Source organism: Hyla sarda, chromosome 2 (genome assembly GCF_029499605.1).
Source record: "Hyla sarda isolate aHylSar1 chromosome 2, aHylSar1.hap1, whole genome shotgun sequence".
Classification (NCBI taxonomy): Eukaryota; Metazoa; Chordata; class Amphibia; order Anura; family Hylidae; genus Hyla; species Hyla sarda.
The window spans coordinates 96,009,498-96,022,178 of record NC_079190.1 but is presented as its reverse complement, the minus strand read 5'-3'; the positions used below and the strand labels follow the sequence as shown (position 1 = coordinate 96,022,178).

At 43.2% G+C, this 12,681-nt stretch overlaps 1 protein-coding gene across 3 annotated transcripts in view; it reads left to right on the top strand.

Moving 5' to 3' along the window:
- Window positions 1–12,681, top strand: part of CDK4 (cyclin dependent kinase 4) — an 87,142-nt gene that overhangs the window by 65,990 nt on the left and 8,471 nt on the right. For all 3 annotated transcript variants that reach the window (XM_056562614.1, XM_056562613.1, XM_056562612.1), the window contains exon 5: window positions 11,587–11,696. In XM_056562614.1, coding sequence (XP_056418589.1) covers window positions 11,587–11,696 — 110 coding nt within the window. The remainder of the gene's footprint in view (window positions 1–11,586; window positions 11,697–12,681) is intronic.

Genomic DNA, 12,681 nt, shown 5'->3' with positions numbered 1-12,681 from the left:
CACACCTGTTCATGGGTTGTTAGCAGTATTGCAGCTTTTAAATGAGCAATCTCAAAACTATAATGCTGGATTCGCATCAGCGTTAGGCTATGTTCACACAGCAGAAATTCCGGAAAATTCTACTATAAGCTTTGCGGAACAGAATTTGAGCAGAATTTCCTTAGGGAGCTCAATTACAGATGCAAATAGCAAAGCTGGACAATTGCAATGGATCCTGAGTTCTACGGACTAATGGAGTCAATCAAGTTTCCTTCTGATGTCCATTGTTTTACAGGATTTAAGCGGAGAATAAAATGACTGCCTGCAGTATTTATTTATTTTTCTCTGCTCAAGTTCCTTCATTATAACTGACCCAGCTAACTGCTCCAATGCGGATGTGAATGAGTCCTAACTTCTCACCTATCCACATGGGTCTACGTCAAGCTCCCCACCTATCACCTGATCGGGGGGACGGGACGGTTAAAGGGGTATTCCAGCCTTAGACATCATATCCCTTATCCAGGGGATGAGATGTCTGATTGCAGGGGTCCTGCTGCTGGGACCCCTGCGATCTCTGGGCAGCAACTGGCATTCTGTGCCGGATACTGCCTCAGTCTCTGAAATGCTGGTTTTCTGAGACGTGATGTCACGCCACACCCCCTCCATTCATGTCCATGGGAGGGAGCATGAAGGCCATCACGACCCTCCCATAGACATGAATGGAGGGGTCGTGGTGTGACGTCACGAGGGGGCATGGCGTGACGTCACATCTTCATCTCTGGAGCAGCGCCTGGCACAGAATGCCGGATGCTTCACTGAGATCGCGGGGGTCCCAGCGGGACACCTGCAATCAAAAATCTTATCCCCTATCATTTGGATAGGCAATACGATGGCTAAGGCCGGAATACCTGTTTTAAACGTGTGTTGCCGCTTCATTCACTCTGAGACTGCAGAAGAGGGGGCATGACTGTCTTTGGCAGTCCCAAATGGTGTGACATATTGGCGCCCACTGCCTTATTCAAATGTTTTTGTGATCAGTGAGGGGTCCCAATGGTCAGATCCCTGCTGAGAAGATACTTATCAAATATCCTGTGGATTGGTCATACATCATGATTTGGCAATAATCCAGTTAATTTGGTCATGGCATGAATCATTTGCCCCCAGTTTTACCAGCTTTGATAAAAAAGAAAAGTCCAATAAAAAAAAAAATAATCTGGGTGCCCGTTCTTTAAAGGGGCATGATCCATGATGGGAGTGATCATTCTTCAGTCACATAGGTTCAGTTTTCCTTTTACTTGACCTTTTTAGAACTAATTTCCAGTTGGATTTAAAAGGTACAGTATATGAAACTAATCGGAAAGTGTTATATTTTCTGACAAACGTAGATGGTTTTTGACACATTACTTTATGTTCATTAAAAGGAAAGGAATAAGCTTGTTGGGAGTGATCTTTCTGCAGGCTCTTATCTGGTGTGTGGTGGTGCACATACGACTCTCAGACCCATATCAGTAAGGCCGGATCAGCATTTAATTCCCGGTTCCCTTGTTGTTTAGCCAGATCATTACTATATGACAAGTTAAATCCTTGTCCTCCGGGGTTCCAAAATTACAAGATTCCTCACTGTAGCACACCTTGGGGTAATGCATCTTAGAGAATGCAGCTATGTTGTATAGTGTGTGTACCAGTCCATACTTGTTCCTGTATCAGGATCTTGCATGTTTCCTGTGTAGATTTCTTTCCTAGAATCCAGTTACTTCTCTCCCTTCTGGAGCCTCTTGCTCTGTAAATCCCTTCTCCCTGGCGGCGCCTCTGCATACAAATACCAGCCACTTGTCTGCCTGTAATATAAAGGTAGCGCTGCTCTGGAGATGGTTTTATAATACAATCACATCTAAAATTATTTACTAATATATACAGTAGGTGTCAGAGATTTTTATAGCTTTCCACTTCTAGGGCAGACTACTCTTTACCTCAATGTTTCCCAACCAGGGTGCCTTCAGCTGTTGCAAAACTACATCTCCCAGCCTTCGGCTGTCCAGGCATGCTGGGAGTTGTAGTTTTGCAACAGCTGGAGGCACTCTTGGAAACAATGCTTAACCTTCATGTATCATTGTTAGAGTTTATATATACGGGGAGGAGGGTGATATTTCTTATATAGGAGCGGGTGTCCAATTCTAACTAGCCCAGTATAAACTGTTATTGGAGGAAATGTCCTTACTGGCAATGGTTAACCAATTTTATAAACGGGAAGTTATGGAGAACATCATGCGATAAAATAAACCAGCTATAGTCATATACTTATTTTTTTAGTATATATATTTTTTTTTTGTTTTTTTTTATGGCTATGTGGTAGACATGCAAGTGTAAGTCAGAATACTTTTTTTGACAGTATCTTTGTGTATACCTGCAGTGTAACTCTAAGACGTGATGTGAAGAGTCCATAAGTTGCAGTTCAGTAACTTTATTGTATCCGTGAGGCACAACCTTTCATCGTGGTCCTTAAATGGGCACTGTCAGATCCAAAAAACTTTATATGTTATTGATGAAAATTAACCTGTTAAGGACCAAGGGCGTACCTGTATGTCCTGGGTCCGTTCCCTTTCTATAACGCGGGGCCATGGCCTCGAACAACGGCCGGGAACAGTGGCTAATAGCGCGTGGCACTGATCGCGGTGCCACGCGCTATTAACCCTTTAGACGCGGCGTTCAAAGTTGATCGCCTCGTCTAAAGTGAAACTAAACTACCCCCAGCTAGCTCAGGAGGCTATTCGTGACCGCCGCGGTGAAACAGCGGTTGGACACTAGGAGGATCCCCCTACCTGCCTCCTGGTGTCCGATCGGCAAATGACTGCTCAGCGCCTGAGATCCAGGCATGAGCAGTCAAGCGGCAGAATCATAGATCAATGGTTTTCTATGAGAAATCATTGATCAATGTAAAAGATCAGTGTGTGCAGTGTTATAGTCTCCTATGGGAGCTATAACATTGCAAAAAAAAAGTGGAGGGGGGAAAAAGTTATTAAAGATCATTTAACCCCTTCCCTAATAAGTTCCCCCCCCCCCCTTTCCCTTTTTATTAAAAAAAAAATGTGGTATCGCCGCGTGCCTAAATGTCCGAATTATAAAAATATATAGTTAATTAATCCGCAGTCAGTGGCGTACGCGCAAAATAGTGTATAGTCCAAAATAGCGTATTTTTGGTCACTTTTTATATCATGAAAAAATTAAGAAAAAGCGATCAAAAAGTCAGATCAATACAAAAATGGTACCGATAAAAACTTCAGAACACAGCGCAAAAAATGAGCCCTCATACCGCCCCATACGCAGTAAAATAAAAAAGTTATAGGGGTCAGAAGATGACAATTTTAAATGTATACATTTTCCTGCTTGTAGTTATTTTTTCCAGAAGTAATACAAAATCAAACCTATATAAGTAGGATATCATTTTAATCGTATGGACCTACAGAATAAAGAGAAGGTGTTATTTTTACCAAAAAATGTACTGTGTAGAAACGGAAGCCCCCAAAAGTTACAAAATTTGTTTGTTTTTTTTCTTCAATTTTGTTGCACAATGATTTTTTGTTAATTTTAGTTTCTTCATAGATTTTTGGGTAAAATGACTGATGTCACTGCAAAGTAGAATTGGCGCAAAAAATAAGCCATCATATGGATTTTTAGGTGCAAAATTGAAAGGGTTATGACTTTTTAAAGGTAAGGAGAAAAAAATGAAAGTGCAAAAACTCCTGGTCCTTAAGGGGTTAAAGACAGTTAGTTAGTTAGTAATGTTTTTTCAAAATTTTGGGAAAATTTTATAAAGAAAACTGCTCCTGAAAATCCCACCACTAGGGGTCCCCATACCTACTTGGACACTAACCAGTCCTGCAGCAGCATCAGGCTTGTCCATGAGTCATGGACAAGAAATGACTCATGGACAGGGCTGCATGAGCCGACACACCAATCGCCTCCCACCACCACAAGGGAGGGACACGTCCCCTTCACCTGAGAGGATTTCTAACACTGTGAGCTAAAGAAAAGAGGTATTTTCATAATATAGGAGATGGAGGCAGAAGAATTACATGTACATGGTCAGGATTAAGTACCTGAATAACATATTTTATTTTGTGTGGAATCTGACAGGTACACTTTAAATTTAGATTTGGGTGCTTAGGTGGCTGCAGTAGCCTCCTCATTGGCTCTCTGAGGAGCTATGCACCCTAATCACAATACTTTCAGGGAAGCACCTGTCATCTTGAGGGGGAGGTAGGGGGGTTCATACTGTGTCTCTATTGGGTTTCTGGTACCACTACATTCCCAACTCTTCTTTGCCATAATGTGAACATGGGGCATTAACATCACATATACCCTTGCAGCAATGAAAGTGATGGCTACGAAGATTGTCTGTCTTTAATAGAGACTTCCAGGTGGGATACAGAAAAAAACTGAGTAGTGGAGAGGAAGGACCTCTGCTTTTGGAACTGGTTGCAAGATCTCTCATCTGACTATCTTGCCCATCCCCCACTGCTAGGTCTTCTGCTGTCACATCCCTGGCGGTGCATGTAACCACAACTGTTCTCTACCTTCTGGTTGCCTCCTCCTTTTAATACCTCTTCCATACTTCTGACATGGCCCACAATCACAGCACAGCCCCTATGTCAGCAACAGGCTTTCTCTAGGCCAAGTTTGTCCCACTCCTTGTTGAGCCAGGAAACCCCATCTCTTGACTACTAGTAATATCTGTACCTCAATGTTTTCCAACCAGGGTGCCTCCAGCTGTTGCAAAACTACAATTCCCAGCATGCCTGGACAGCCAACGGCTGTCCGGGCATGCTGGGAGTTGTAGTTTTGCAACAGCTGGAGGCACCCTGGTTGGGTAACACTGCCCTACCTGCTACCTTCCCTTCCCTTCCCTTCCATCTCTTTGGAGTTGCCTTCCTCGGAGGCACAAGCCACACATTAGTGTTGCGTGTCCCCCTTGACCACCACTTGCTGCTTCTTATCTTATGGTCTGTTTTGAGCATATGTTGCAGGTATAAAGTACATCAGAAGGATCTATGAGGTAAGGCTGCACTATGTCCCAGTGTAGCTACACAGTGGAATGTGTTTCTTTATAGGCTTTTGTGTGGTTGAGTTTTGCTATCTCACTCTACATCGGTGTTTTCCAAGAAGTGTGCCTCCAGCTGTTGCAAAACTACAACTCCCATCATGCCCGGAGAGATTTGGCTGCAACAGTTGGAGGCTCCCGGTTTGTGAAAATCTGATTTAGAACATAGGTGACGTTCACCAGTCATTAGACCAGTGTTTCCCAACCAGGCTGCCTCCATCTGTTGCAGAACTAAAACTCTCAGTATGCCCAGACGGCCTTTAGCAGTAGACCAGTGTTTCCCAACCAGGGTGCCTCCATCTGTTGGAACAGAGAATGAATAGGCACTGGTGGACATACAAAGATATAGGACAATGGTAGGACACAAATACATCAAAATATGCAAGTATAAGGAGTAAATGCCACGGTAGCTGGTAGGATACAAGGGTGATACCTGCCAAAAGTATGCAATAAAGGGTGCCAAACCATACCTACACCTGAACCCCAACGATCGTTTCGCTGTTATGCCGCTTCTTCAGGGGGCGTGCAATTGCAGCTGGATAGACCTGATGGGGTTTTTTGTTGATTAAAAAATAACATGAGAGAAAAAAAACAGCTTTTGACATAGAACACAGAATTCGTTTTAGAGCAAATATCCTGCTTGGAAATTTTATTTTTCTGCCTTTTAAAGGTGAGAGGTTGTTTTGTGTTTACAGAAAGCAGATCACTTTATTTCATTCCTCTTCAGGGAATCATTTACCTTTTATGTACCATGATTATATGTGCTAGTTGTATGATACCGGCGCATTCTTCATCCTCAAATCCAGCTGCTTAACCCCTTAAGGGCTCGGACAATTTTATTTTTACGTTTTCCTTTTTTTCCTCCTTGCCTTCTAAAAATCGTAACTCTAATATTTTCATCCACAGACTAGTATGAGGGCTTGTTTTTTGCGCGACCAGTTGCCCTTTGTAAGGACATCACTCATTTTACCATAAAATGTATGGCGCAACAAAAAAAAGAATTTGTGTAGGGAAATTGATAAAGAAAACCGCAATTTTAAAAATTTTGGAAGGTTTCGTTTTCATGCTGTACACTTTACGGTAAAATAGACCCATTTTCTTTATTCTGTGGGTCAATACGATTAAAATGATACCCATGATTACATACTTTTCAATTATTATACTGCTTAAAAAGAAAATCACAAACTTTTTAACCAAATTAGTGCTTTTAAATTCCCTCTATTTTGCTGACCTATAACTTTTTCATTTTTCCACATAAGCTGCGGTATGAGGGCTAATTTTTTATGCTATGATCTGTAATTTTTTATACCAAATTTGCATGTATAAAACTCAACACATTTTTTATCAATTTTATTTGGAATAAAACGTTATAAAAAAAAAAAAAAAAGCATAATTTTTTTTTTTTTTTTACACGTTCACGCTGTTCACTGTACGGGATAATTAACATTATATTGTAATAGTTTTGATATTTGCGCATGCGACGATACCAAATTTGTTTATAAATTTTACACTTTTGGGGGGTAAAATGGATAAACTGACAATTAACATTTTTATTGGGGGAGGGGATTTAAAAAAAAAAACATTTTTTTTTTTACTTAGATTTTTACAGTTTAAAGGGGCACTCCGGTGGAAAACTTTTATTTTATTTATTTTTTTCTTTTTTAAACAACTGGTGCCAGAAAGTTAAACAGATTTGCAAATGACTTCTATTAAAAATCTTAATCCTTCCAGTACTTATTAGCTGCTGAATACTACATAGGAAATTATTTTATTCTTGAAACACAGAGCTCTCTGCTGACATCATGACCACAGTGCTCTCTGCTGACAACTGTCCAGAGTAGGAGAAAATCCCCATAGAAAACATATGATGCTATGGACAGAGATGTCAGCAGAGACATAATCTCCTATGTAGTATTCAGCAGCTAATAAGTTCTGGAAGGATTAAGATTTTTTAATAGAAGTCATTTATGAATCTGTTTAACTTTCTGGCACCAGTTGATGTTTAAAAAAAAAAAAAAAATCCACCGTAGTACCCCTTTAACCCCTTAAGGACAATGGACGTACTCCTACTCCCCCGTTTCCGAGTCCTTAAGGAGTACGTCCTGTCCATTCCCGGCCCCCCGCCGCTAGCCGGAGGGGAGCCTGTGCCCGATGCCTGCTGAAATCGTTCAGCAGGCATCGCGGCATATCGCCCAGGGGGGTCATTATGCCCCCCCATGTCGGCGATGGCCGCAGATCGCTGGACAATTCAGTCCAGCGATCTGCGGCGATTCCGGGTCAATCGGGTCTCCGGTGACCTGGAATTACTGGCTGATCGGGGCCGTCAGAGACGGCCCCGAACAGCCATAGCCAGCAGGGGTGAGGTGGCACTGGTGCCACCTCACGATCGCCCTGATTCGTCGGCCGGTTTCCCGGCCGACCAATCGGGGAGCCTGCTGCGGGTGTCACTCCCGCAACCCGCTCCGCCCCTCTTCCGGAGGACATGAGCGGGTGCGGGACGTGCACCCCGGGTGCTGGGGACCCCGATCCCTGGCGTTAATGTTGGGATCGGGGCCCCAGGAGCGACGGCGGCGGGACTGACCTGCGCGGCGTGGATCAGCAGTAGGAGGTGAGTGACAGCCTCCTGCTGTTGCTTAGCAACAGCTCCCAGCATGCAAAAAGGGCATGCTGGGAGCTGTAGTTATGCAACAGGAGGAGGCAGACCACCACAACTCCCAGCATTCCCTTATGGGCATGCTGGGACTTATGGTTTTGCAACAGCTGGAGGCACATTTTTTCTATGGAAAAGTGTACCTTCAGCTGTTGTATAACTACAACTCCCAGCTTGCACAATCAGCTTAAGTGCATGCTGGGAGTTGTAGTGGTGCATCTGCTGGTTGCATAACTACAACTCCCAGCATGCCCGTTGGCTGTCGGTGACTGCTGAGAGTTGTAATTTTGCAACAGCTGAAGGCACGCTGAGTTAAGTAGCAAACCAGTGTATCTCCAGCTGTTGCATAACTACAATCCCCAGCATCCCCAGCCAAAGTAGTATGCCTCCAGCTGTTGCATAACTACAAGACCCAGCATGCCCTTCCGCTGTCCATACATGCTGGGGGTTGTAGCTTTTGCAACAGCTGAAGGCACATTGGTTGCAAAACACTGAGTTTGTTACCAAACTCGGTGTTTCACAACCAGTGTGCCTCCAGCTGTTGCAAAACTACAACTCCCAGCATGCACTAATAGGAGGATTACAGTAAGTATCCGGCTGCAAGTTTGAGCTGCGGCAAATTTTCTGCCGCAGCTCAAACTGCCAGCGAGAAACTACTGTGAACCCCCCCCCCCCCCGCCTGTACGACTGTACCCTAAAAACACTACACTAACACACAATAAAATAAGTAAAAAACAAAACACTACATATGCACATACCCCTACACAGCCCCCCTCCCCAATAAAAAACGTCTGGTACGCCACTGTTTCCAAAACGGAGCCTCCAGCTGTTGCAAAACTACAACTCCCAGCATGCACTTTTAGACCCTACATGCTGGGAGTTGTAGTTTTGCAACAGCTGGATGTTCCCCCCCCCCCCCCCCCCCTCTCCCCAATGTGAACGCACAGGGTACACTCACATGGGCAGAGGTTTACAGTAAGTATCCTGCTGCAAGTTTGAGCTGCGGTAAATTTTCTGCCGCAGCTCAAACTGCCAGCAAGAAACTACTGTGAACCCCCCGCCCGTGCGACTGTACCCTAAAAACACTACACTACACTACCACAAAATAAAATAAAAAGTAAAAAACGCTACATATACACATACCTCTACACAGCCCCCCTCCCCAATAAAAATGAAAAACGTCTGGTACGCCACTGTTTCCAAAACGGAGCCTCCAGCTGTTGCAAAACTACAACTCCCAGCATGCACTTTTAGACCCTACATGCTGGGAGTTGTAGTTTTGCAACAGCTGGATGTTCCCCCCCCCCCCCCCCCCTCTCCCCAATGTGAACGCACAGGGTACACTCACATGGGCAGAGGTTTACAGTAAGTATCCTGCTGCAAGTTTGAGCTGCGGTAAATTTTCTGCCGCAGCTCAAACTGCCAGCAAGAAACTACTGTGAACCCCCCGCCCGTGCGACTGTACCCTAAAAACACTACACTACACTACCACAAAATAAAATAAAAAGTAAAAAACGCTACATATACACATACCTCTACACAGCCCCCCTCCCCAATAAAAATGAAAAACGTCTGGTACGCCACTGTTTCCAAAACGGAGCCTCCAGCTGTTGCAAAACAACTACTTCCAGTATTGCCAGATACCCCTTGACTGTCCAGGCATGCTGGGAGTTTTACAACAGCTGGAGGCACCCTGTTTGGGAATCACTGGCGTAGAATACCCCTATGTCCACCCCTATGCAAGTCCCTAATTTAGGCCTCAAATGCGCATGGCGCTCTCACTTTGGAGCCCTGTCGTATTTCAAGGCAACAGTTTAGGGTCACATATGGGGTATCGCCGTACTCGGGAGAAATTGTGTTACAAATTTTGGGGGGTATTTTCTGCTATTACCCTTTTTAAAAATGTAAAATTTTTGGGAAACCAAGCATTTTAGGTAAAAAAAAAGTTTTTTTTTTACATATGCAAAAGTCGTGAAACACCTGTAGGGTATTAAGGTTCACATTACCCCCTTGTTACGTTCCCCGAGGGGTCTAGTTTCCAAAATGGTACGCCATGTGTTTTTTTTTTTTTTTTTGCTGTTCTGGCACCATAGGGGCTTCCTAAATGCGGCATGCCCCCAGAGCAAAATTTGCTTTCAAAAAGCCAAATGTGACTCCTACTTTTCTGAGACCTGTAGTGCGCCAGCAGAGCACTTTTCATCCCCATATGGGGTGTTTTCTGAATCGGGAGAAATTGGGCTTCAAATTATGGGGGGCATTTTCTGCTATTACCCTTTTTAAAAATGTAAAAATTTTGGGAAACCAAGCATTTTAGGTAATGAAAAAAATTCTTTTTTTTTTTTTACATATGCAAAAGTCGTGAATCACCTGTGGGGTATTAAGGTTCACTTTACCCCTTGTTACGTTCCCCGAGGGGTCTAGTTTCCAAAATGGTATGCCATGTGTTTTTTTTTTTTTTTTTGCTCTCCTGGCACCATAGGGGCTTCCTAAAGATGACATGCCCCCCAAAAACCATTTGTCACTCCTTCCCTTCTGAGCCCTCTACTGCGCCCGCTGAACAATTAACATAGACATATGAGGTATGTGCTTACTCGAGAGAAATTGGGTTTCAAATACAAGTAAAAATGTTCTCCTTTTTACCCCTTGCAAAAAATTCAAAAATTGGGTCTACAAGAACGAGTGTAAAAAATGAAGATTGTGAATTTTCTCCTTCACTTTGCTGCTATTCCTGTGTAACACCTAAAGGGTTAATACACTTATTGAATATCATTTTGAATACTTTGGGGGGTGTAGTTTTTATAATGCGGTCATTTATGGGGTATTTCTAATATGAAGACCCTTCAAATCCACTTCAAACCTGAACTGGTCCATGAAAAATAGCGAGTTTGAAAAATTTTGTGAAAAGTTTCTAAATTGCTGCTGAACTTTGAAGCCCTCTGGTGTCTTCCAAAAGTAAAAACTCATAAATTTTATGATGCAAACATAAAGTGGACATATTGTATATGTGAACCCAAAAAAAATATTTTGAATATCCATTTTCCTTACAAGCAGAGAGCTTCAAAGTTAGAAAAATGCAAAATTTTCATTTTTTTCATCAAATTTGGGGATTTTTCACCAAGAAAGGATGCAAGTTACCATAAAATTTTACCACTAAGTTAAAGTAGAATATGTCACGAAAAAACAGTCTCTGAATCAGAATGATAACTAAAAGCATTCCAGAGTTATTAATGTTTAAAGTGACAGTGGTCAGAATTGCAAAAAACGCTCTGGTCCTTAAGGTGTAAAATGGCCTGGTCCTTAAGGGGTTACTAGTCCCCATAGGGGACTATTTATAGCAATCATTCGATTGCTAATACTTTTCAGTGCTATCGGTCATCTTCTGCTCTGGTCTGCTCGATCTCAGACCAGAGCAGACCACCTGTGGAAGGCAGCGGAGGCAGGTGAGGGGACCTCCGTCTGCCGTTCTGGTTGATCGGATCTCCATGGCAGCGCTGTGGGCAATCCGATCATCCATTTTAGTGACTGCAGATGCTGTGATCTGTATGGATCACTGCATCTGAGGGGTTAATGGTGGACAGCCGCGCGATCGCAGATGTCTGCCATTACCGGTGGGTCCCTGGCTGCGATCAACAGCCGGGACCTGCCACGCATGACCCGAGCATTGCTCCGATGCTCGCGATTATGTATAGGACGTAAATGTATGTCCTGGTGCTTTAAGTACCACCTCACCAGGACGTACATTTACGTCCTGCGTTGTTAAGGGGTTAATGTTTCACATATACCACCACTACAAATAAATGTTTGTGATTGATCCACACAGACTGATAGATTCTACATAACTTTTTTTTTTCTTTTGTAGGTGGTAACTCTGTGGTATCGAGCTCCTGAGGTGCTACTTCAGTCCACATATGCTACACCAGTAGACATTTGGAGCGTAGGATGCATATTTGCAGAGATGTTCAGGCGGAAGTGAGTACTTTGTGCTGTAACACATAGTGAGCAAAACACAAATATATGGACAGAACAAGTATGTATTGACCACAGCCTGACTGAATGGTGATATTGTCCAGTGGTGCTCCCTGATAATCTACAAAAAAGTAAAATAAATTATTTTTTATCTTCACAAGCGGTAAAAAAAAAAAAAATTTGTAACACAATTTTCTCCTGAGTACGGAAATACCCCATATGTGGGCGTAAAATGCTCTGCGGGCGCACAGCAAGGCTCAGGAGTGAGAGTGCACTATGTACATTTGAGACCTAAATTGGTGATTTGCACAGAGGTGGCTGATTTTACAGCAGTTCTGACATAAACGCAAAAAATACCCACATGTGACCCCATTTTGGAAACTACACTCCTCACGGAACGTGACAAAGGGGTATAGTGAGCCTTAGCAATCCACAGGTGTTTGACAAATTTTCATTAAAGTTGGATGGGAAAATGAAAAAAAGAAATTTCACAAAAATTCACAAAAATGCTGGTGTTACCATACATTTTTCGTTTTCACAAGGGAAAAGAGGAAAAAAACTACACCCCTCACGTAATGTAATAAGGGGTACAGTGAGCATTTACGCCCCACAGGTGTCTGACAGATTTTTGGAACAGTGATCCATGAAAATGAAAAATGGAATTTTTTATTTGCACAGCCCACTGTTCCAAAGATCTGTCAAACGCCAGTTGGGTGTAAATACTCCCTGCACCCCTTATTAAATTCTGTGAGGGGTGTAGTTTCCAAAATGGGGTCACATGTAGCGGGAGTCCACTGTTCTCTCACCACGGGGGGCTTTGTAAGCGCACAGGGCCCCTGACTTCCATTCCAAACAAATTCTCTTTCCAAAAGCTCAATGGCTCTCCTTCTCTTCTGAGCATTGTAGTTCGCCCGCAGAGCACTTGATGTCCACACATGGGGTATTTCCATACTCAGGAGAAAATGACCCCCAAATTTGTAACCCTATT